Source organism: Amblyomma mixtum, chromosome 8, assembly GCF_055824585.1.
Source record: "Amblyomma mixtum isolate Tamu chromosome 8, ASM5582458v1, whole genome shotgun sequence".
Lineage (NCBI taxonomy): Eukaryota > Metazoa > Arthropoda > Arachnida > Ixodida > Ixodidae > Amblyomma > Amblyomma mixtum.
Window position 1 is genome coordinate 16,344,125 of NC_143019.1, and position 25,285 is coordinate 16,369,409.

The 25,285-nt window shown below is 45.5% G+C and overlaps 4 protein-coding genes across 7 annotated transcripts; 2 read left to right on the forward strand and 2 right to left on the reverse strand.

Moving 5' to 3' along the window:
• LOC149331488 (transcription initiation factor TFIID subunit 10-like) lies at positions 1–1,017 on the forward strand. The gene has a single exon (XM_089556664.1). It carries the CDS (start codon positions 248–250, stop codon positions 671–673), a length of 426 nt encoding a protein of 141 aa, XP_089412790.1. The 5' UTR covers positions 1–247; the 3' UTR covers positions 674–1,017.
• LOC149331489 (ataxin-3-like) lies at positions 996–8,605 on the reverse strand. Of its 3 annotated transcripts, none has more exons than XM_089556663.1 (5): positions 8,189–8,605; positions 6,836–7,004; positions 5,690–5,728; positions 3,785–3,939; positions 996–1,679 (listed from the first exon to the last, which is right to left on the reverse strand). In XM_089556663.1, the coding sequence occupies exons 1-5, from the start codon at positions 8,210–8,212 to the stop codon at positions 1,494–1,496; spliced, it is 573 nt and encodes a 190-aa protein (XP_089412789.1). In that variant the 5' UTR covers positions 8,213–8,605; the 3' UTR covers positions 996–1,493. The 3 variants fall into 3 exon arrangements, with proteins under 3 accessions (XP_089412789.1, XP_089412787.1, XP_089412788.1); XM_089556661.1 differs by having other exon boundaries at positions 5,690–5,891; XM_089556662.1 differs by having other exon boundaries at positions 5,690–5,826; positions 6,840–7,004; positions 8,189–8,603.
• A 159-nt stretch (positions 8,606–8,764) lies between these two features.
• Positions 8,765–11,722, forward strand: ND-MNLL (NADH dehydrogenase (ubiquinone) MNLL subunit). 2 transcript variants are annotated; one of them, XM_089556666.1, is made up of 3 exons: positions 8,765–8,863; positions 8,972–9,199; positions 11,493–11,722. In XM_089556666.1, the coding sequence occupies exon 3, from the start codon at positions 11,494–11,496 to the stop codon at positions 11,674–11,676; it is 183 nt and encodes a 60-aa protein (XP_089412792.1). In that variant the 5' UTR covers positions 8,765–8,863; positions 8,972–9,199; position 11,493; the 3' UTR covers positions 11,677–11,722. The 2 variants fall into 2 exon arrangements, with proteins under 2 accessions (XP_089412792.1, XP_089412791.1); XM_089556665.1 differs by having other exon boundaries at positions 8,817–8,891.
• Positions 11,723–17,097: 5,375 nt separating this feature from the next.
• LOC149331491 (mitochondrial import inner membrane translocase subunit TIM50-like) lies at positions 17,098–23,758 on the reverse strand. The gene is made up of 9 exons (XM_089556659.1): positions 23,398–23,758; positions 23,304–23,335; positions 22,916–22,937; positions 22,795–22,853; positions 21,928–22,155; positions 21,091–21,189; positions 19,545–19,701; positions 18,287–18,390; positions 17,098–18,087 (listed from the first exon to the last, which is right to left on the reverse strand). Exons 1-9 carry the CDS (start codon positions 23,756–23,758, stop codon positions 18,010–18,012), a joined length of 1,140 nt encoding a protein of 379 aa, XP_089412785.1. The 3' UTR covers positions 17,098–18,009.
• Between the last annotated feature and the right edge of the window lie 1,527 nt (positions 23,759–25,285).

Below are 25,285 nucleotides of genomic sequence, written 5' to 3' on the forward strand. Positions count from 1 at the left end.
GCCGATAGGGGCAAATCGAGCAAAGTGCCAGCGCCATAGCCAGCGCTGGCAACGAGCTAGTAGCCGAGTTGCGTTGTTGATCGTGCGTTCGTGGTCAGTGTGGCGTCAGCGCCAATAGTATTGCGTTATCGTGGATCAGTGGTAGTTGTGTTGAAGAGTGGGCGATTGATCTACTGCATCGTTGCTCGGCTCCCCTTGGAGCTCAAAAACGCGTTCGTAAGACGGATCAACCCTGGACAGGGCCGCCATGTCGGAAGGCTTGCAGCAAGGTAACGCTACGGTCAATGTCAAGCACGAAAGCGGCGCTTCGAGTCCTGCCAGCGGGGTCGGAACTGCCGAGTCCAGGTCGGTGCCGTCGGGCCAGTCGCTGTCGGAACTTCTGCTGCAGCTGGAAGATTACAGCCCGACTCTGCCGGACGCTGTCACGGCGCATTACCTCAACACCGCTGGACTGGAGGCCAGCGACCCGCGCGTCGTCAGACTCGTTTCGCTGGCGGCGCAGAAGTTCCTCTCGGACATCACCAACGACGCCTTGCAGCATTGCAAGATGCGCGGTGCCGGCCAAAGCAAGAAGGCGACCAAGGACAAGCGCTACACGCTCACCATGGAAGACCTGACTCCCGCGCTGCAGGAGTACGGCATCAACGTCAAGAAGCCGCACTACTTCGTTTGACGTCGCGCACATCGGCCCGTTGTAGGGCTCCTCGTCTACCATGTTGCGGTGCCTTGCCTGTTGCCGGCGTGAGCCTCGACAAATGCTGTTTAAGCCGAGCGGAGACGAATCCATTGGCAGGCTGCAATTACAGTGAACTAGAATTCTAGTTCACTATACTGCAAATGTACATATGTGAGGTTGTTGCCGCATTTAAGCCGTCGCAGGCTGCGTGTGTTGTGCAATGCACAAGAGCCATGCTGTAAATCGTGAGGGAACAAAAAAAGATTGGTTGCGCAGCTTCGACTCATAGCATGTTGGATGAAATGAACTGTGCAACGAATAAATGCAGTAAATGACATGTATTTATTGCAAGTAACATTTTTTATTTGTACCCGTCTTGCAGACCAGGCATGCAACAGTTTACAGCGCTATGCAACAAGTGCAACTATACGTGCAGTCTTATATTAACGAAGCTTATTCACACAAACCTGTGATCATTAGGCATTTGTACACAGTAACAAAAAAATTGATGCTAATGTTTTTGAATTGCTGCCTACCGAAACATAACTGTTTTGCAGCCCAACAAACGTGTGACTGCAATGAAAATGTGCTCCTGCATAGATTTATTTGGGCTTGAAACTAATATTGCAGTACGTATGCAAGGAAACAGTAACATAAGAGGGCAGTGAGTTTGCACTGCACCATCGAGTCCTTTGCACACACGTTCTTGGTTTGACCCTGCAGTTGCTCACAGTGCCACCGCCTCAACAAGCGCAGTTTAGGCGGAATCTTGCATAGTCAGTGTCGATACACTCGTGTCAGCTCTCCATGGAGAGTCTTAGGGCAGCCTCCAGCATCTCCTCTTCCGACAGCGTAGAAGTTGTCTCGGCTGACGACTTTGGCTGTTGGCTTTCCAGAAGGCTCTGCTGCAATGCCTCCTGAAGGTCGCGATCACTGTCTTCCTCGAGGAATTCGTCGGCTTGGCACTGGGGTAGAGGTCCCACCACAACGAAGATGGAGTAACCTGTTTCGGAGACATAAAAACAAAAATGACGAAAGCTGTCAGGAGAAATGCAACTAGTGACCAGCCTTCAAAGCATGAAGGAAAAGAACTCAAAGAAGGAGTGCTGCATCATGCTTCCTTGAAGCCATCCCCTTCCCTCTTTCCCTCTCCGCGCACACCAAAGTTTGTTCCAAGTGAGGGCTGAGGCCCAGCTCCGGCCAACAAGATGTGCCACAGGTTCTCACGTGGGGGCCGATTTTCTCCCTTTTATCTTTTGCAAATGTTTTGATAAATTGTCCAGATCTATCAGTAAGTCTTACATACACATCTTAACGCAAAGCAGGCAGAAATGAAATTTTTGAACACTGAGCGTAATTCAAACCAAATCCCTTTCTGTGAACCAAAGCTGAAACCTGCTTTTGTTCGATGCCTGGTTACTCGCATAGTTCCAGCCAGGCTCTAAACAGCAATGGCAGGTGGTCGCTAAACAATGCCATGAAGTGCACATATAAGAGAGGAATTCAGTAACTTCGCCCACTGGGCTGTAATGTTTTTTATTAACACATGAAATTGAAATATCTCGCACTCAAAAGAAGGCACACAATGTCCAACTTTACAGAAGCACACTACTTGTTGATGTAATTCCCATCACCATCACAGAATTTCTGCGACTGCTGCACTAATTTCTGCATGCTGTCCTAGAAGAATAACAATGGCTGTTAATGATGCCAATAGCAAACTCCACTGGCAACCCCTTTGTCAAACATGGAAGTATGTAACGCTCCGATGTTTCTCCATCTTGGGAAATGGAAATTTGGCAGCACAAGGCCCGGACCATTAAGTAGGCAAGGCAGAATAGCTGTTCTCTTTTTTCTATGATTGCATGCATAGGGTATAGTGCACCAATGGTGGAAATGCTTTGCTGTTAGTGGGGATCATGTTCATAAGAAGGAAGACGTTCTAAATTCCAACACTTTCCAGCTGCATCTGTTTTCAGTTGCACCATGCCTGTGTAACAACATGATGTGGGAACAGTTTGCAGTGGTGGACTTATCTTTATTCTTTTATTCTGCGTCCTATCTCTTTCTTCCTTCTGGCCGAGATATTCTCGGCGTTCTTTTATGCCGTTTCGACCGCAGGCTCTAGAAGATTCCATGACATCAGTTGTGGCACGACCGTAACCACTCTGACAGCAGCACACACAAGCAGCATAAGCACTAGTATGAACCTAGATGCAAGCAGTAGTTTGTGCCACCGCCTCCATCCAGTCTCGTTCCCTAGCTTCATCCTATTTTCGTGTTACACCGACCTCGACGACGCAAGAGAACCGAGAAACGTGCCCTTAAAGGGGCCCAGAAACACAATCTTAGTTAACTGTTTTGCCTGTTGATTGCATACAGTGAGTTATAATGGTGCTATTAGCGTCGGTAATACCGCGTATATTCCGTTTTTTAATATTTTAATGTCCTCCCAAAAACAACTTCATGGCTCTGATGGTGTCGCCACACAGTGGCGGGTTTTTAGCAGCGGATATGACATCACCTGGCGCGAGCTTGATGATCGGACAAACAGTAAATATACTGCAAATTGTGTGAATAAATAGAGACACATTTTGTCACCTGTCTGCGTTTTATATTAGATCAACAAAAACAACTTGTTTGTCTTAGATAAGAGCCCTGCAATGCAAGTAAAATAAAAATGCACCACTAGGGGCGCTCTGGCATGGAAACGACGCTGCCAGTCTCAGCAAGAACGAGTTAGAGAGCAGGCAACCATGGAGTACAAACTTCCGCGACGTGCTCTGGCTGGCTGTTTTGATTGGTTGCGCCAGGTGCCGTCATTGGGAGAGCGAAATAGAAGTGGGAAGCCCCGCCAAAATCGAGTTGAGGGCAGCGTTTTGTTTGCTTGATTTTGAAATTTCTTCGCTGAATAACTCCCGTTCCTGTGCATCGATTCCTGTAATTCTATTTAGGTCAGCATCTGTGTGACATAAAGAACCCACCTGAAGTATAGCCGGTATCCCCCCAAGCAGTGTTTCGCAGCCCCTTTAACTGCTCTTGCAATAACAGCAGCAGCTCTGGACGTAAACCTTATTGAAAGCCCCCACGCAGACTGCACAGCATTACCTTCCTGCTGCAGCTGCACCAAAAAGAGGGCCAGGTAGGTCCTGGAGATAGGCTGTGGCCCGGACAGGAGCGAGTTGAGGTTGAACCAGCGGCCACCCAACTTTCGGATGGTGAACCAGTGTTCCTTGTAGTTGCATATGTAGGCCGTAAGCTGGCTGCAAGCATGAAAGCAGAATAAGGTGAATGCCTGATCTCAAACACCAAGCAAGCTCTGCGATGTTATTTTTCGTCAAAAGAGAAACTAATTTTTTTCCACAAAGAAAGTTCAGATATGTTTTCGGTGCCTGTCAGGATTATATATATACATGGTCTGTTCTAAAAGTAGTAGGACTCATTTTTTTAAATAAAACTTTTTCAAGAGAATAGTACACACGATTAGAATTTTTCATAGTAGCACCCTTCCGCACCTACATGCTGCTGACAATGAGTTTTCCAGTTTTCGTACGCCTCCAGGAACGCCTGGACCGGAATGCTGTTTAGCTCCCTCGCCACGGCCTGTTGAACCGCCTCTACCAATCCATGATGTTTCCCCTTGAGCGTCGATTTTATTCTCGGGAATAAAATAAAAGTCTGGTGGGGCCAAGTCGGGGCTGTAGGGGGCCTGAGGCAGCGTTGCCGCCTTGTGCTCGGCCAAAAATCGGGGTCCTCATTCACATGATGAAGATCCCGGCAGATCACTTCCCGGTTGGCCTTTTGCTCCTCTGACAACAGTCCCGGCACCAACTTCACGCACACTTTCCTCATGGCTAAGTTTTCTGTCACGATCTCAAAAACTTGGGTCTGAGGAATGCTCAAGTCATCAACAATCATTCTGATACTCATCCTACAATCACTGTTCAGTAAATGGTTCACTCGCTACACATTTTCATTGGGCTTGCTGGCCGAAGGGCGTCCGGAGCGGTCGTCGTCTTCCACTCTTTCCTGACCTTCTCGGAACAGCTTGTGCCACTCAAAAAACACCTGATCTACCCATGGCAGCGTCACTGTAGGTCGCTCTAATAATGTCGTCTCTTTGCCCGTTTTACTAAGATTTACACAAATTTGATCGCGTATCACTGATCCAGTTAACGCTCTATGATTCTGCGTGACGAGACGTTTCGACAGGGGTACACAGTACAAGCGACCTGCTCGCTTCAACGGCCGAGAGCCGACTGCCGATTTTCTCCAGTATTCCCAATACCCTCCTTCAACTATCCTGTAAGCGCAGACCACCTCTCGTCCGCCCGTTCGCCCAGGAAAAAACCAGTCCTACTACTTTCAGAACAGACCCTGTATTTTTTTCTTCGCTATGAAAAATCTCATCCAGACATGCATGCTCAGTCTCTCATGCGAATGCCCTGCAGTAAATTGTTTCAAGCATAGGTGCAGTTTTTATGATGTCCATCGTTATTATTCTTGAAGGCCGATTTGAAATTTCCTTTGATATCACCCGAGACCCGCAACTTCAGAGTCACCCTTCAGCTAGAAACATGTTGCAGCATGCACAAATGGGATACCTCCTCCCTTTAACTCGTACTGCTGGCACATATTCCTCGTTGAAGCCATTAGCGTAGCGACAAGATTACAAATTAATGCCCAGTATTTCTCAAAAGTACACACATCACTGCGTACTTAAACACACAGTGGGCTACACGACAGCATGCTCTGTACGAGAAAAACCAAGAGTGCTTGTGGCGTTAAGTGGAACGTGGGGTTCAATGTCTCAAAGCTGCAGATGGGTTGTGAGCAGTGCTGTAGTAGAGGACTTCGGATTAGTTTAAACCACATGAGGTTCTTTAACATGCACTGAACAACAAACAGCAAGCAGGCGTTTTTGCTTTTCGCTCGCCTTGAAATTCAGCCACCAGGCTGGGATTCGATCCCGCACCTTGGGTTCGGCAGCAAAGGCCCAGGAGAAGAACTCACGTGGGATCTGCCTGGGCTGCCTTGGCCACGGGGTCAGTGCTGCTGAAAGGCACCAGTTCCAGGCCCCACACTTTGAGTGCACTGGCAATCACTTGCACGGAAAAGTAGCCACTGTCATCCAGGTTTCCCGAGGGCTGCTGCACTCGCACAACACGCACCCAGCGTAAGTCGGGAATAGCCATGAGACTGGGAGAAGCTTGCACTGACAGTAAAGCATGGACAGACATGCAGAGAAACCTGAACAGGGTGCTTGGTATAACATGGTCTATGCTTAAAAAAAAAAAGAATGTCATACAAGAGTACTCTTGTATGACATTCTACTTTTGAGTACTCTTGCATGACATTCTACTTCGACAAGAGTACTCTTGTATGACTTTCTACTTTTGAGTACTCTTGCATGACATTCTACTTCGAGTATGACATTCTACTTTTGAGTACTCTTGTATGACATTCTACTTTTGAGTACTCTTGCATGACATTCTACTTTTGAGTACTCTTGCATGACCTTCTACTTCAACAAGAGTACCCTTGTATGACATTCTACTTTTGAGTACTCTTGCATGAAATTCTACTTCGATAAGAGTACTCTTGCATGACATTCTACTTCAACAAGAGTACTCTTGTATGACATTCTACTTTTGAGTACTCTTGCATGACATTCTACTTTTGAGTACTCTTGTATCACATTCTACTTTTGAGTACTCTTGTGTGACATTCTACTTTTGAGTACTCTTGTATGACTTTCTACTTTTGAGTACTCTTGCATGACATTCTACTTCAACAAGAGCACTCTTGTATGACATTCTACTTTTGAGTACTCTTGTATGACATTCTACTTTTGAGTACTCTTGCATAACATTCTACTTCGATAAGAGTACTCTTGTATGACATTCTACTTTTGAGTACTCTTGCATGACATTCTACTTTTGAGTACTCTTGTATGAACGCCACCTGCCACCACTGGCAAGTGGCGTGTTACGCTGCTAGCCACTCTCTCGGATCTTCCCGTGGCAGCTACCTTTCAGGTGGTGTTTCAATCTGCTACTTGGACAGATGCGAAATGCAGGAACAGGCACCCAAGAGCCGTTGTCTAAAAAATGTCCCACACACCAGACAGGATCGAAATCCAAGTGAAATGCAACTCACGCACATGCACAAAACGTTGGTAGTCATCGCTGTTCAGGCCTCCTTCGGCCATCGTCTCGCGCTCTTGCTCATCAATTTGCTGGGCAAGTGCAGCCAGGTCGACAGCAGTGAAATACTCGCCCTGAAGCAGTCCATTGAGGCAGTGCTGGGCACACAGCGAGCCTTCTTGCTGCGTTGGGAAATTAATGCAAAACATACGGTTACAAGAAGACCGACACGCTTTATTCTACACTTCTGCAAGTACACAACATGCTCAAATATTCCCACATTGACGTCTGATGAGTACTGGCATCAATGCCAGATGAAAACTGGCATCAATCCAAACTGTTGATATTCATGAGCAGCAACTATTCCCTTCACGTTTCTTCCAATCCTAGTCAGCTCCAGTCACCTGATCACCTCTACATCTTGTCAAAATTCATTGCTGGAGTCTCCGACAATCACATCTCCACTGTCGAGGGCCTAGGCAGGAAAGTTTCTCCAGCTCTCCAAATGCACTGAATGTTCAATCTATTGTAGACTGCCACAACCAGCTTAATTAGGTCGAGTGACCATATTTAAAACCATCTCTACAAATATCACCAGGCCAACAGCTGAAGCTTCATAGCAAGAAGTTTTAAGAATGGGGAAGGAAGGGGGACTATTTGACGCTTATTACGGGCATAATCAAGAAAGGAAGGCGCCTAATTAAGATGTATGGCGAGTATTCTGAGGGAAAAAAAATATTTCTCGCAATTTTCCAAGTCGCAAGGTTTAGGAAGCATTAACTTTAAGAAAGCCACAGGCTTAAGACTTCGGATCTGTGGGCTCAAACCTACTGGCTAAAACAATAAGTACAGTTTCCAACGCTAGAATGGGAGAACCACTGGCCCGGAAGGTGCTTTCCTCTCAGTAAATGGAGCCTGGGCCCTCGGTGTACCCGCAAAATAAGTATTAATGCGATTCCTACTGGTTTGCGTCCGGCCAACTTCAAACCATACAAAAATCGCCTCCTTCATCCGCGCTGTTTGGGGAGAAATACCGACGGCGTAATTCAATCGACGCTTTCGTCATACTGCCTAAACCCTGCTGCACAATGGGCTTTCGCACACTCGATAGCCTGCTACTGCGAATCTAAGCAACGCATGTTTAGTTCGCCGCTCAATAACACTTCGTTTTTCGAGTCCAGCAGATTTAGCAGCACACAGCGGTTGAGAGACAACCGTTATTCAGGGTTTACTTCACGCCCAACTCGAGGAAAGCGAAATAACACAGGCGACACTAGGCACACTTGACTGCTTTCCGAAGCCGTGCAATGTGAAACCACGAAACCTCGCTTGCCGCACAAGTTCAAGCGCGCAAAGACATTCCTACCTTCTCGTGGAATATTCTGTCCATCTTGGAGGCAAAGCCGCACCTTTAAATAGCGTAGGCGGCTGAATGTATATGGCTACCTCGGCTCCAAACAGCACAAGCCCGCATTTTCGCAACGTCCGATGATCATTTTTAACCGGCCGAAAATGGAGCCCCTATGCGTCTCGAGCACACCACGATGAGTAGGCGGGGTTCACGTGGTCGGTTGCGGGCCTTAGGCGTCGCGCACACACGCTCTGAACAGATGTGATTTTGTATTGCTCAATCACGCACGTGGAAGAGCTGAAATGGAGAAAATTTCGACTGACAAAGCGTACAGGCAACGACGCGCGAGCTACTTGTTTCTGCTCGCCTCCCGTGCCCACAACGAATCTGCCTGCGCGTAAACTTCACCACCACCATCTACAGCGTACGGAATCGGCCGCGCCGCGCTATGCTTCCATTCACACAATCGTTCAGGTCATGTATTACTATAAAAATGTTATGTAAATTTAATATTTAAGTATTATAATGACAAGTAATTGATTAGTTTTGCCTGCACTTTATGGAATATGTTGTACAATGCGTCAGACGTAATTATAATGTTACCTCGGCGAGAATCCAAGCAATCAGTAAACCTAGCCAACCTAGCCAATCCTAGCCCAATCTGAAAGACAAGAACGAGCAAGTGCCAGGGTAAGGTCACGTAGGGAGAATATTTGAGGTTGGTGTTTTGTCGCATGTTGTGTAGTGCTGCAATCATCCTGTTCACGATTGCGCGTGTGTTTGTTTTTAACTATTCAGAGGCCAAGTGCGCCACAAGTGGCACCAGGGCTGCGTAGCGTCTTGGTGCATGGCAGTCATTCCGGCCAAGGTGCTGCCTGTGTTCACGCTTTGTCGACGTTACGCCGTAACCGTTATTTTCCCGGTCGCCACTGTGTGGGCTATTTACGCCGACTACTCGCGCACTCAGCGCTGGAAGAAAACCAAGGCAGCCGCTGAGCAGTCGGGACAGCAGCCGTGAAGATTCAAGTGAGTTTAGCCTACGGGCGACGTAGGTTCACTGAAGGTCGGAGTGGCCTGTGCTGTCTGAGAATCGTGCGATAAAATTAAATTGCATCGCTTTAAAGTCATATGTGGGGCGATAGCCTAGTGCGTAATTTACTGCTAGGTTCAGGCTTTTCGTATGGCTTCACCTGGGGACTTATGAGTTGATGCAGGCTCATCTAAGCTGCCCGTTAATGAACCCCCTCAGCTAATTTTCGGGACACAGGAACTTTTTGTTCATTCATGGATGCTGTGACGGTGTAGCAAGTAGCAGTTAAATTGTTGTGCCATACGTTTTAGTAGACAAACGCTGGGAGCAAATGCAAACAGAAAAGCTGTCAAAGGAAAGATGTTAGCACGAGTTAGAGTTGTTCTGTTGTTCTTGGTATAGTTCGTGTACGTGTTTTACTCGCGCTTCTTGAGAGGCACGAGACCTTCCTTGCCTTTGTGCGTCCAATGCCGCAGTTCATGCTTGTTTTGTTATTGCACTTAATGAGAATGTACTGTCTGTGTAAAGCCATTGTCTTGGAACTCTAAAACATTGCTGGATAATCAATAGTTTTAAAGGCATTGAAAGGACAACGTGATTCAGTTTTTTTTCTTAGTTTAAATTGATCCTAGATCTCTCGCTATGTTGTTGTTTGTCCGGCAGAAAGACACATTTATTGCCGAGAAAATGGGATTTAAAAATTTTCCTGCTGTCCGACTCATGGTCGTGATGTGAAGCCTAAAGAGGACTTCATCACAGTTTGGGAGTTAATGATAGTGTGGTCTAGCGTCATGGTTCCACGCACAAGAAACAGTCATGACGTCATTTCAGTTTGCTTGCAAAAACAGCTGGTGATGGCGGTACCTATGTTTAGTTTAGGTTTGGTTTATGAGGGTTTAACGTCCCAAACCAACTTAGGCTATAAGGGACGCCATTGTGAAGGGCTCCGGAAACTTCCACCTGAGGTTCTTTAATGTGCACTGACGTCGCACAGTACACAGGCCTCGAGCATTTCGCCTCCATCGAAATACGACCGCCGCAGCCGGGATCGAACCCGCGTCTTTCGGGTCAGCAGCCGAGTGCCATAACCACTGAGCCACCGCAGCGGCCCTAATACCTGTGTTTAATTTTGTGATTATTTTTAGCTTATAAAGCCTTTACTTTCAGTGTAAGTAGCGCCTTTGTCATTACAACTGTTGATTCTTCAGTTTTACTGCAGTGTCCCTCGAACACATTCACTTCAGCTGCAATTTTCCGGGATCTAATTCCTGTGCATTGTGCCCCACTGATGGGCCACCCTGAAATTTGCTTGGGTGCAGCGCGACTCACTATAGTAGGATACAGCTTAAAAAAAATAGAAGTTGCTAACATGCGCCATGGTCCGCGGCACACTGTATTATTCCGATGGCCAATCTCAGTAGCAAATAAAATCAACTTTTTAATGTTTGACTATATTAAACAAGTCTAGTGTCATAGAGCTCATAATTTTTTTCTTGCGATTAGTTTTTTGTTTAGGTAATAAGAGAAGTTTCAACAACGGTCTACTTTTTTGTTGTGAAGGAAATCTGTGCGGCGGTCGTGAATATGGGTGGCGCTTCACTGCAGACTTAAGTTGTATCTGACTATAGTGAGCCAGTCATGATACCAGCTTCTTAGAGCTGCTAAGAGATGGCAGTAGCGACCCTGCATGTGTGCTTTTCGCGGGGTCTGTTACGTTTACTGAGCTATCACATGGCTTCATCAGGGGTAGGAAATTTCGATACGCACCATTGTCCAGCCAGTACAAATGTCAGTGCCAATTCTTCCCATAGCAGCAGGACAGAAGCTAGCTGAAGTGTCGTGTCATCATCACGACAGCGGTATCCAGCAGAAAAAAAACTTTGTCCCCAAGTGGGGTTCAAACCAGCACCAGCGAAAATAGAGCAGCTTCATATCTGGTGCCTCAGACAATTCGGCCACCACTGCTGCCGATCGTGCAGTGCGTGTGCGTAGGAATCATTAGATTTTAAGCATCAGTTCTCTTTCAGTCACCAGGTGTGCTGAAGTAGTTGAAACTGAAACTAACTAGAGTTTCCTGCCCCTGGCTTCATCGCTTGACTCGCTGTTTGTGGTCGCACAGTTCGGATGTACGACTTGACCCGTTGGTGACTAACGACATAGTGAATGTGTTAAGCAGTAGTTGTTAAAAGTATCCGTGGATGCTGATGCAAATAAGCTCGAAGCAAGACAGGCTGCCTGATAAAACAGGTTTGCATGAATTGTTTACAGCAGTTAACCTTTTCTTTGCAGCATGGATGCGGCAACACTGTGGCGTAGGGTGAAGTACTTCAAGGGTGTCCCACTTCTTGGTCTTTGTTGGGCCCTTGGGCAGTACGTTGACCGTCGGTCAGACCTTAGCCTGACTAGGTTTCGAGGCAAGAGCAAGCTCTATGGCCGGGAGTATGGGCCGAATGAGAAGCCACCGTGGCCATGAACACAAGCGTACTTGAATAAACCTGGGATCCTGTAGTGAAAGTACATTTTCTTGGTGTTCTGTTTTTATATTCGAAAGTGCACAGGTGAAATTTCAAAAGTAGTGACAAGTTTCTCTCGAGCAATTCATTATCATCTGCAGCTCAACTAGATCTAAATGCCTCTCCGATATCCCTCTTATTAAGCCTCTCCAGTGCAATGTTGCAGCCACTTTATCCCTGCAAACAACTTCATAATCTCATCTTCCCACACAATTTTCATAAAACCCCTGCTGTGCTTACTTTCTTTTAGAGTACACTCAGTTTCTCCAAGGAATCATTGGTCACCTGTTTTCCACATTACATATCAGTGTCTGTATCCTATTCTTAATTTCACTTTACATCATTGGTGGAAAAGCCTGCCTGCATGCCATCATTGGCTCTTTGCATCAGCTTGTGAGTCAAGGTAAAACCAGAGTTGTTTGCTTTGAATTGTGATCGTCTACAATTTTTATTTTCAATTTTTTTTCAGTGCTAACACATTCTCACAAGCTATGCATAGCACGCTGTGCTAATCATTGAAACAACAGCAGCAAGTATTTGGCATTTCTGCTGGCTAATGCATTCGTGTTATTGAGGCGTAACCAATTGGATTGATGTGGATGTGAGAGCACTTTCTCCTCTGCCTTCTCTTCCTTTGTGCTATTGTTCTGCAGCCTGGAGCACGAACTGTGCCACTACAAGCATTACAGCTACTTGTAATTTCACTAAGCCACAATTGTTGCTAGAACCCAATCACTATCACCAGTCACAGGAGTCCGTACCAGTTGCTATCACCGGTGTGTCATTGGAGCTGGTGTTTCATTATAGCCGCTGATATAGCAGGTGGAGAGAGAGAACTCCCCTTATTCGCCACCTGCCTCGGTTAGCAGGTGAAGGCCTCACACACATGTGACGCCAGATGGTTTTTGCTGTCGTGGCCCTCCTAATGCTCTCTCTTTAAAAAGCCTAGAAACACTCATGCCAACCCTTTCCAAGCTTCTGTCAATATCTTGCCATATTTCTGTCAATATCTGTCAATTTCACAACTTCTGTTGCGTCAGTATAGCTTTTGCTGCATCAGTGGAGTCGAAAGACCACCACAGTCTGGCTTCCTAGTGAAAGGAGTACGTTTACGGGCACATTGGCACAGAGTGGTTAAGAGATGACATGGAGGCATATGAACTGCCTAATATTGTGGACATCACTCATGCCATACCAGGCAGGCTGGTAACAGCGGTCGGATATTCATGTTTGTACAAATAATTGTCATGCTAATTACCCCAGTGCAGGACAAAGGCTGCTTACAATAACCTCCTACTAGCCCTGTCCTGTGCCAGCTGCGGCCACCTTATTCCTGCAAACTTGACCTCGCCTACCTGCTTGACTCCGCTGGCTCCTGCTGCACTTGCCTTCTCTTGGAATTTACTCCATTACTCATCAGTTACTATATCTTCACACAACGTGCCCATTTCTTCTGATGACACAAGACAATCCTAACGACAGAAGTGTTTTTTTTTTTTTTCATATTGTGAACAGGTACACAGTGCGAGTTGGCATGGGCCTCCAACACCTGTTCCTGTTTGTATACTGGACATGCCGTGATGCCTGGACATGCCATGTTTGTGTACTGACATGCCAGTAACGTGTTGCCTGCGCGACATATTACTGTAGAGTATCGCTTTAGATTTGGCAAGGAAGTTGATTCTTTCATAGCAAATGATTGTTTGTTGTGGCCACCATAGTTTATCATGGCACATTGCTTTTTTCCTGCTAACAGGGATGCGGCAAATAAAATGACCAATTTGGTCCAAATTTTCAATTCCTTAAGTGTTTTGCAATCTTTGGGTCTCCATCTGTGCTGTGACAAAAAATTATAGTGAAATATGAGAGTACAAATTTGAAAAATTATGTTTAATGCGTGGTTGTGAAAAATCGTCAGTAAATTATGCTTGTGATGGTCCTGGCGCTTTGCGAATTCTGCAGGTTTTCCGATGACGGAGTGCTATCATATTGGTATCACCATAAAGAGGAGAGATTGGAATTTCCGTTGGTTGCAATGCCACATTTCTGTGACCAAAAGCAAGAGCACACGATGCAATTGATAAGGCAAAGGAGGGAATGAACTTTAGGGTTGATTTTTCCGACTTTCACTCTTTCCGCAGTTGCTATCACTCATTCCTTTGACATTTTGTAATGAATGACAGTAGAATGGTTGTTTTTTGTGCATGAATACCGAGACACTAAGGAGTGCAGTAAAGCTCTCCATTTTTCTATGTACACTGGCAGTAGTTCTTGAGTTATTTTTGTAAGAAATGTTTTTCTGTAAATATGCGTTCTGGAGTTCAACTTTTATTTCCATCAGTACTGAGCATCTAAAAGAACTAATAGCTGTATTGCACAAAACAGGTCTTTATGAACATGCAGACGTCAAAAAATTGAGCGCCAAAACGTTTCCTTAATTATATAATGCCCCGGGGGTGACTACATGAGTGTTAATTGTAATTATTCAACAACTTTACAGGCTGTATTATAATAAAATGTAGTTCTGAAACTGGCATAAAAAGTTACATATATGTGCCGAATTTGGTTACATTTCATGCATAAATAACAATTTATTTTAAGACTGGCATAAATAATTTATTTTAAGACTGATATGGCACTGTCGTGGTGCTTGTGAACGATGTGAGATGCAATGGCAGGCTCCACAGTCTCTTCCCTGGCCATAGAGGCGATGATCCTGCCTTGTCCTTTTTTTTTTTCCTTTTCAGCCTGATCCAAGACAAATGATCACCATCATCTTTGGCAGTCACTGTTTTTCCGAAGTGTGACTGAATCTCCAAAATGCTTTGAATTAGTGTGTGAAAGGTGCCCATGCTGTATTTGACACACATGAAATTGTGAGCAAAAGGGGCCAGCAGTTCAGACAGCTACTGGAGCACGCTATGCTGGTCATCAGAATGAGCTGCTGAAGATTTGCAATCTTTTTAGTTTACAAAGTTATTCTTATCTTTGAGTATTGTATTTTTCAAATTTTTGTTCCAGGCTTTTTCCAAAATATTTAGACATAACTGTCCTTCCGACTTATTTGAAGAGTCTGACAATGCGTCCACACGGTAGGCGACTTGCCAATAGTGCACTTCTTTGTTCTGTTTAAAGCATGCAAAAGTGCACTTTCAAAACATAGAGCTTGGTTAAAAAGAATGAGTGGTTCTATTGAAAAAGTTAACATGTACTGCTCAAGCGAACTCTTCAGTTCTTTTGTATGTAAAGTTCTCTCATTGGGCAGCTGAAAGAACACAGGCTTGCTGCTAATTGATGCTGATACCACTAACAGTGGCTCATTTCATCTGTATATGAAACTCAGAGGGGGGGGGTCATGTTTTGGCACCAGTAAACTAAAAGCTCGAAGGTAATGTGTTTACTTGCAAATGAATGCACTTTTTCGCCAAAAATTGCTGAAAATTTAGAGGGTGTGCTTATTATGCAGGTTTAAATCAGCCTGACTACGCCCACTGCAGGGCAAAGGCCTCTCCCATGCCTCTCCAATTAGCCCTGTCCTTTGCCAGCTGCGGCCACTGTATCCCCGCAAACTTCTTAATCTCATCCACCCACCTAACTTTCTGCCACCTCTGCTACTGTTGCCTTCTCTTGGAATCCACTCGGTTACCCTTAAGGACCAGCGGTTATCTTGCATTCGCATTACATGCCCTGCCCAAGCCCACTTCTTCCTCCTGATTTCAACTAAGGTGTCATTAACCCGCGTTTGTTCCCTCACCCAGTCTGCCCACGCATGCTTCCGATCTGTTAACGTTACACCTATCATTTTTCTTTCCATAGCTCGCTGCGTTGTCCTTAACTTAAGCTGAACCCTCTTTGTTAGCCTCCACATTTCTGCCCCATAGGTGAGTACTGGTAAGATACAGCAAAACTCTCAGCTTTCAGTGAAGTCAACCGCTATAAGTTGGTACAATCATTAACATGGAAGATTGAATGGAGAAAACTATTTATACAAAATGTGTTCTACTGCTTCTTGGGTTCCTCACGAAACATTCCAATGGACCGTTCGTCTTTCAGCGTGAGGTACAATAGTGTTGACATTCGACAGAAGGCATTTTATAGCACTAGATAGTTGTTTCGACATTCAGAAAAGAGCACCTCTTAGCATTCATTATCATCAGCAGTATACCTTGCACCAAAAGAAAGGGGTGCTTTTATTATGCAAGAGAAAAAATTGCACTTTTATTATTTTACAGCCAAAGTAGAAGAGGGGTGCATTCATTATGCAAGCGCGTCCATTAGGCGAGTAAATACGGTAATACCCTCACCTGAGGGTATTGCTTCAGCACACGCCCATTCGGACATTACGCAGCAGGTGGCTTTCTCTGCGTTCTCCCTTCTTCAAAATGCATCCATGACAGCCGCGATTGGTTCCCGCATTCTCATGCTCAACAGCCGAATGCTACAGCAGGCCACAGAATACAGTTGAATCCAGCTATAGTAGACCCGGAATAGTAAAGTGAAACTGCGGTCCCGTTTTGCCTTCCATACACTACTTTTTTTCGTTTATAGTAACATTTTTTTTCTTTTACAAAAAACAGCTATAGGAAAGAGCACCTGACCGCGGTGACGAACTTCCAGCGAAATAACATCACGGCACGCGCAAAGCCTAGGATGAGGAGGCCAACATTCGGAGGAAAGTCTGCAAACAGATACCGAAGACGATAAGCGGCTTTTTTTTTTTTTTAAAGATGGCTTCACCACTATGCTCAGGAGTGCGAGGAGAAGCCAACTTCTCGAAGGCATTGGGGCCGTGAGGCAAAACGCGGCGCAGGTCGCTGATAAATGAGAGCTTGCAGTGAAGAGCAGAGAAGGGAAGAAAAGGGCAGCAGAGACCCTGCATGGCCGGTTTTCCAAAGCTTGACTGTGTCGCCCGCGTTTCGTAACTATTGCCGCTTAAATGACCTTGGGGCTATCGAAGACGCCGCCGTGTTCACGCAAAGTTTTGGTTTTTACATTGAATCAAACTGGCGTTATATTTATAGCCGTGTTGCATTTGCACGAGTGTGGTACTTCCACAAGACGTAAACGAAATTGAGAACGTGATAACATAAAATGTGATAACTGAAAATAAATAATCACATAAAGTCAATGTAAGCAGGATGGAAGGTGTTTCTGGATGTTTCTTCTATAAACCAGCACTTTGTGTTTAGTAGGTAACGAGACAACATCCTTGGAGCTATGCCATCACCAACAACTGATATAATAAAGACCCTGATATAGTATATATTTTGGCTGGTCGAAGTTACGTTACTGTAGACGACTGTATCAGTGTGATGGGGAAGGGCTGATGGGTCTCATATCCCATGCTAGTCTTGCCTTGGTGAGCCACTAATAACACTGTCTGATGAATAACATGCACTTTATTTACATTTACGCACAAAGAAAGTTACCAGTGTGTAAAGCTACTAGATGTATGAAATCATGCAAGTCACAGCTTATAAACAGCTTGGCTGTAAGAAATGCCTTGGAGATGGAAGCATAAAAATGTATTATGCAACACATCCCATCAAACTGCTATGTGGGGTGTTGACGGCTTTTGCATCCATTTCATGGCAATCGTAGACAACAAAAGCATCCAATATGGCAATGTTAGCCCCCTGGCCTCAATGGTAACAAAAAGTGGCTGTAAAAGCTTATTTAAATGTACAGTGCAGTCAGACATTGTAGACGTAACAATGGCACATTATATAATGCTCGGAGAACAGATAAAAAAATAACGCTCAGCACTCGCATAAGGAGGCCTGAAGACTGGTTCTACTCCAGAGCACAGTTTTGATTTTGAGGCCTGAAATCCGTGCCTCACTTAATACTGAACTAGTTAAGAAGGAGCAGGCATTGACAGACACCCACAAAATTATTCAGTGACTCCGTAACACAAAGGTGGCCTTTGGAGGTAGGGATCACTGTCCTCTCAGATGCACGGTTTAATCTTCCGCAAGCATGAAAGAAAAAAGAAAATCGCACAAGGTTTTCTCCTTCTTCACTGGTGGTTACACCCAAAGGGAAAAAGAACGCGCAGTCCTCTTTTCCTATCCCCCGGACATGCTTGAAATCCCTAGAATCTATGGTTATCAAAATCTACTTTCTTCGCAAGACGGCAGCCACATCGGTGCCGAAATCAAAGTCCATTCGATGCAATAATTGGCGACAGCAGGCACCGTCACTGTCCACAGTCATCTGCAAACCGTCCACACAGTAGCAAGTGTCTGGTCTAAGGCCCAACTCTCCTTGTGACACAGTCTCTTGTCGCTTGTTCACTGACGCTTCCAAAGCCCCATGGCCCACGAACGTTGGCTGGGGCCCGAATCCGTGGGAGGCTGTTGTTTCTCCTCCTGAAAAGTGCAAATTGGGAGATTGCTACCACGGCTTCACCAAAATGCACAAAGGAACTAGCAAAAAACGTGACATCCTTCAAGAGGTAGATAATATTCACTGGAGCGAAACATATCCTGAGATTTGTTAAGGAAACAACACTTTCTATACGTTTCCAGCATTTATTCTTAGTTGCACAACTGACTGAAAAGGGCCTACCTGTAGTCTTCTTTGGTTCTCCTTAAAGGCCTCTAAGGGATTGTCAAACTGGCTGTAGTATTCCAGAACTGTCCGCACGTCCTCTACCTCACTTGTAGCAATGGCTGGGCAAAACAAGAAAAGGGAAGAAAGAAAAGAAAGATGACACAACAAAGCTACACATGAGACTACAGAGATAAAGCCAATCTGGATGTCCTTTTTATAGCCTGATGAGAGACGAGCACACATGCAGAGTGATCTCAACAAGAGCCAAGTTTTAAAACTACTACAGTCTTTCCCAGATATATCGAACCTGCAAGTATACTGAATTACAGTTTATATCGAACAGTCAAAACATCACCTTGAAGATCCTAAGCAAAAAATTTTGTGACGACTACAGTACTCTCTAATGCGAAATTTAGCGTACCTTGATTTTGCGATACAATGAGGCGGAAAGCTTGGACGATGCTCAAGCTACCCTTAAAAGTACAAAGCGAAGTATTGCTACTTTGTCACACAAGTTTTCTAAACTACTGCACTGAACGAATGCTCCTCAGTGCTGACAGCGCTAGAGCTGAACCTAGCTGACCAAAGGCGACTGGTGAACTTTGTTTGGCATGCTCTGCTGTGAAAGGCTTTGTGGAAACCAACTGTACCTTAAGTTTAATGAAAGATTATTGTATTTATAGTGTACTGGTACCAAGATTTCGACCTCTTATGACAGGTGGTGGCTAGTTCCAAAGCACAATTTTCTGCAGCTTCACTGCGAAGCAGGATAGGCTTAGCAACACCTAGCAAGCAGTGTGGTGCCAATACACTGTTGCAACGTGGGTGCACTGTATTGTTGTTTTTAAGTTTCAAATAAGCTTATCTATTTATATGTTTTGTATATTGCATTATCGATATATTGAACTATTTTGCGGTCCCCTTCAGGTTAGATATATCGAGAATATGTTGTAGTTTATTTGCTCTAGTGGCGGCTAATGCTTTGCCATAATTATCAAAACTGCGACATGTTGTTCACTCAAAGAACCGGCAGAAATCACTTTTCAGCAACCAGAACAGCTACTTTCAACTACAATAAAACCTCGTTAATCTTCAACGCGCCCAGTCGACACACTACCAAGCATCATTAATTTCCGACTTCTGTGCGTGCCTTGCATCAGCAAAGAAAAAATGTACATGCATAACAGACGACCACACTCCAACTACATCACGCCTAATGTACTGCAGCAATGAAAAAGGTACAAGAAAGTAAGGAAATGCGTCAAGCACTCACTTCGCAGGAATTGCGCCAAATCGATGAGCGTGCGATCGTCGTCGCTGCCATCCCATTTCGGAAGCCGCAAAGCGTTGCGTGGCTGGAGGGAACAAGCTTCGGCGCTCCAATCCACCAGGATCACGCGCGAGAGGTCTCTGTTGAGACAAGAGAGGTCCTGCAGGACACAAAAATCACATCCTTATCAGATAAATAACCCTAGCAACTTATACAGCAAGCCGGTAGGCCCTGCTCAAATCAGTCAGTTGCAAATCAATTCCATTCAACTGGCCATGCTGACAGCCTGTGCGCTCATACATTCGCAAGCTTTTTGCCAGACTGAATGAGCAGGGAGTACAAAAAATACAATGCACCTCAAATGAATAAGCTGACATGTTTATGGCAGACGGTAAGGGAAACAAGTGAGTCTTGTCCCGCTCTGCTGCCCCTTGTACAAATATCCAAGACTGCTCTGGACAGATTTCATTTCATCAGTTTATATCCAAATGCTTGGTCCATCCTTCTAGTAGCTGAATATTGTACTTATAAGTAGAGCATTGCAACTTGCTTCATTTGAACTGATTACACCACCTGTGCTCTATGAGCAATAGCAGTAAACGAGGCATAATTTGCGCTTTCTTCAGTTTGTAATGGAATATAGCTTCAAGACAGGGCCCTTCATTTTCAGGTTTCTGTCTTTTATTTTTTGACTTGGGGGTGGAAAAGGAGGAAGGGGTAGAAATCACGTGCTACTCCTCGAGATCACATTCAACCAGTAGAGGAAATCCTCAGCTACTTGAAAACACTGCTCTGAAGACAGTACAACAGAACCACTAGTATCTGTACAGTCCCTTAGTTTTGTAGACTGTCAAACTACACTTTAAGATGTATTCTTGGGTAGAAATTAGGTATAACATACTTTTAAGAACTTAGCTCAGGACGAAACAATTAGATGAAATCGGAATGAAATGAACTTGCGAACTGAGGGGGTTAGCACCCCCAAAGCAACACACGAGCTATGAGGGAAGCCATATTGGAGGACTCCAGATTTAGACTACCTGGGGTTATTTAACAAGTGCCCATATTGCACAGCATTCGGGCACTGATACGACTCGAAATCGAAGGCCCCTACCTCAAGAGGGTGGAAAATGTATACAGATGCTTCTACTTTTGAGTTAGAGGTATTGCAAGGCAGATAAAATGTGCAAAAAGAATGCTTCCTAAAGTTAGTTATAAGCTTCCCAAGCCTAGCACTCTCCTGACTAATGCAATATTTTGTTAAAAATAGAAATGAATTTTTATAAAAAACGAAACAAGAGTGTTTGTCACTTCTGATGTATCATGCAAGTGTAAATGAAATTACCTATCTATTCACCAAGATAAGCTTACTATTACTTAATTCACAGCATTTTCACAATCTGCAAAAAGGTACCATAGGAAACTTGCGCAGTCTGTTGGCAATTCAAGGAGGGAGACCATGACAAGTTTTGGATAAGAAAACATGCTCGACATTGCTGCTGATACTTGGCTCCACACTTGAAAACATGAATGTTTATGCAGGACTTGCCTTGACATGATGTCCACCTGTATATCGGGTGGCGTCGCGGAAGAGCCGGTACATGATGTAGCCCTGAGGGTCCAGGGTGTCCAGTATGGGGTATGCAGTCTGCATGCAAGATGCCAAAATGAGGTGGTAAAAGCAGCGAGGCATGTAGCTAGGCTCACATCCCTTCTCTGGCCAAAAGCGAGAGACAGAATGTCATGCTGAATTCATCCAAAGTGACAAAACTACTACTTGTCATCAAAGAGTAACTAGCAAACTGCAAAACTCAGCCATTTTTGCATCCCTCGCATTCAAGACTGGTTTTGAAAAATTACTGCAATGATTAAAAATGGTTCAGACTGACTACCAAGTGACAAAAAAACTACATGCAGCAAATTGCCCTTCATGACAAAAGAAACACTTATGCTAAGAAGGCTGCCAAACTTTTAATGTGAAAGAATAAAATTCACACCACCTATTTGTCTTGGAACTGCAAGAATCATCACACAGCTGTCATCAAAGAACGCGTTGTAATCAAAGAATGTGGCTGCCAAGGATGGTCTCAAAACTATCCTCCTCAGTCAGGCTGAATGCTGCACTAACCATAAACCAACTCTCAGGCTGTTTGCTCTCCCCTTTCCATCTTCCCACCACATGGCAGTGTCTGCTCTAATCCCGACTTGCATTATATGCAAAACAAAGGAAACTCATGTGAGTGCTCAATCCCTATAGAATGCATGTATGACATTTTCATAGTCCTGTAGGTGAATCTGACTGTTCTCGATTACAATAATTCAGCTATCGCTGTGGCAGGCAGTAGGCAAAGCAATCCACAGAGCACCGTGGCCAGTGCATACTCACAAATCCCTGCTCCGAGGTGTAAACAACCACCTCGAAGAGTGGCGGTCCGACCTGCTGCAAGAAAAGGTTCACCCCGGGCCGCTTCTTGAAACGCCAGCCGGTCTGGTACGTCCAGTCCGGGTGCACGAGCACCCCGGTCATCTCCAGGACTAGCGTGTATGGTGGCTGGTAGTATGGCTCAGTCAGAGGGTCCGGAAGGAGCTTTTCACGGGACGGGTCCTGGATCATCTGCACACGGAAGATCACTGTCACCATTGGCCGAGTTGCGTTCAGTGTGCAATGAAAAGGCCTCTCCCGCTGACATCTCATTGTCGAAACAATAGGCCAAGGAGTCTTTTAGTTCCATTGACCACCATTGTGAATGGTTTAAACCACACTTTGTTAGTTAACTATCACAAACACAGGCACACAGACAGACCGAGCAGTGCTACAAAACACTGCTTACATGCACTTCCCACAGTGCTGCAGGAGCTAACCGATTTGCCGACTCTGTGCCAAGCAGTCCAGCAGAAACACAGATGCTTATGGCAGTTACAGTACTGAGCCTAAATCGACAATTATAATGAGGTTTAATGATATGAAATTGTAATGACCAATTTCAATGAGCCATGCCACTTTTCCTAGCTAACATTCCATGCAGTGCCGCAAAGTGGCATACATTTAAATGTTCTCTCACTCGTATGCCCTGTTCGTGTGGCCAAGGCATGAATGAAGAGAAACTTTAGTTGTCCTCTGTGGAATTTTTGCACTCGCATCTTGATCATAGTTCTTGCATACGCAGGCACACAAAATTATTAGTCGTATTAGGCGTATTGCATTTGGCGCGCTACTGATTTACTGTATAACACGACCGAAAGAGTTCCTTACCTTATTATATAGCTGAAGCTCCTTGTAAGTTCTGTACAGGTGGGCTTTCCAGCGAGGCACTGAAAGGCGCCGGCAATTCAGTGGTGTCTGGATTCAAAACACTCACCTCATGTCCACTTACTGTGGCTGAATTCATCTTTGAGCTGAAACCAAATGATAAGCACAGGTTAAGGGACCAAGAATCAACAGCGTTAAACGACGAAGAGAGACGCGTTTGACCAGCACAGACTAACTCGTGCTCATTCTACACGCAAGGAAGATTGCAAAAAGCATCAGAAGTACGAATGTTCTGCACAGAAGTTGACATGAAAGGCGCCGATTAGGTAGTAGTACTGCGGAAATGCAACTATAATCTGCTCTGCGGAAGTGAATGTTACCTCTGACCAATCTGATCGCTCGCGCTATAAATAAATGCTAACAAAAGCATATAAACAAAGGAACATCTGCACTACATACAACCAGCAATCTGCTTCGCCTGCGATTTCTGGGACACTAAGAAATCGGCTCACCTCGTTGCCATGCTCGTCCAGTGGAGGTGCACCTGTAAAATAACAACGATAAATGACACTCGATTCGCGTTTGCTACCGCCGCAAAATACGCACCCCATGTGACGACAAGGAAGCCTCCGACACCGGTGAACATTGCGCCGAATGCCACAAAGGTGTACTTCATCGCCCGTTGCGAAAACTGGTCGGTCGAGCGGCCTGAAGCACCGCTGCTGGCACCGCCGCCGGTACCACTGCTGGTACCGGTACCGCTGCCGGCACCTCCATCGGCGAAACGGCGTCGCGCTGCGGGACTGGTATCCCACTGCTTGCGAAGCGTAGACCATCGCTGCGGCTGCCTCGACACCGGCAACCAGGAAGAAAAGTTTCTCAATAACGACGGTCCATTTTGAGAAGGTTGTACAAGTTTGGGTCTCAGACCATGCCACAAACACATGCACGCCCGACCCACCGCCATTTTTGCACCTGTGGCTCGGCTTGGCCTGCCTTGGCTTTTTCTGTCTACCGCCGGCTTCTCGAAAGCAAAACCGGGGCAGCCCAAAATTTTCAACCTCCTCTGAACCAAACTCCAGCAGTGGACGAAGACTCTTCACAGAAATACAGCGAAATAAGTGTCGATAAGTTCGTCTAAGGCGCCGTCTAGTGCTTTTCTCTTAGCCAAGCTAATTGGTCTAGGATTGCACTTCCAAGGCAGTGCATCACCCGTGTCTATTCTGTGCCTTACTAGTGTAGTGAGGCCAGGCCGGTCCGTGAATGTCGCGTTGAATTCGTAGAACAGAGATGACAACCGTGCCTTTTCCCTCTCCGATACGCTGTTCACCTCCGACAACAAAGGGTGCATTGCCCCTCCCTGGCACGGTAGAACAGCTTTCTACCGCGACAACGTTCTCGGTGGGCCCTCTCTCAGCGGCGACTGTCCGCTCGCATGCTTGTTTTCGGGCCGGCGGGGGTGATTTTTCCCGGTCTCCCCCCGCTCGCGTCGCGTTCGGAGCCCCGGAAAGTTCGGCGATCCTGCGGTCTAACATGCGGTCGGACATGAAGCCGAACTTACCCGAAAACTTGAAAGGTTTTTCCCGTCCGACTATATCGACCAGACAAAAACTTGCCGCATGGGAAGTCCTCGAGTTAAAAAAAAAAAAAAAACATGGATGCAATGTTATTTAGGGGCGTTTGTTCTCAAGCGAACTGGACAGAAACGGAACACCATTTATCGAAATGGCACTCGTTTCATTCTGTCAAACTTTCTTAGCTAACATTAATCTAGACATACAATTCCAATAACTACAAAAATTTAAATTCTTTTAGACAGTCGGAAATAACATTGCACTAGTTTCACTGTACTAGAACTCACAAAGCTTAATTCTTTCTAAAGCTCACTTCTCAGACGTCGCGGGCTGTGAGCGCTGAGGACACTTCCTGTGCCTTCAAAACGGGCCTGATTTTTTTTTTTTTTTTGAAACGTTCACTTCAGGCTTACCTTTTCTCCTCGCAGCTTCATAAACGCGATTGTTTCTACAGCGACAGCTGTTAAAGGCATGCTGCCTCGATATCTGGGTGACGTCGGCGTAGCGGCACCCGCGCGGATTGAGGGTTAGGTGTAGGAGTACGAGAACAAAAGTGAAGAGAAGAGAGAGGCGCGCATAGGGAGAGGAAGGCAGTGGCGAGTTGAATCGAGAGTTATCACGGCCGGACTGTACGAAAGGGCCCGGCCCTCGCCACCGCGTCCAGACCGGTCGAGGCGCGATGTGTGGCTAAAGGAGCAAGCAGATCCTCTCTCCATACAAACAGCTCGCAGGATAGGTGCCACTCTGTAAAACAAATTTCAGGGACAAGCAGCAGAGGCCACGCGTCGGCGACGTGTGTGACGTAGGCGACATGTTTCTTTATACTTTGTGTATCTAAACGATTGGTTGAATAAAGTCGCCACTCTTTTCTGCAGTTGATCACAGTCTGCTGTGTCCTTAGTGTTGCGCATGAGGATGCA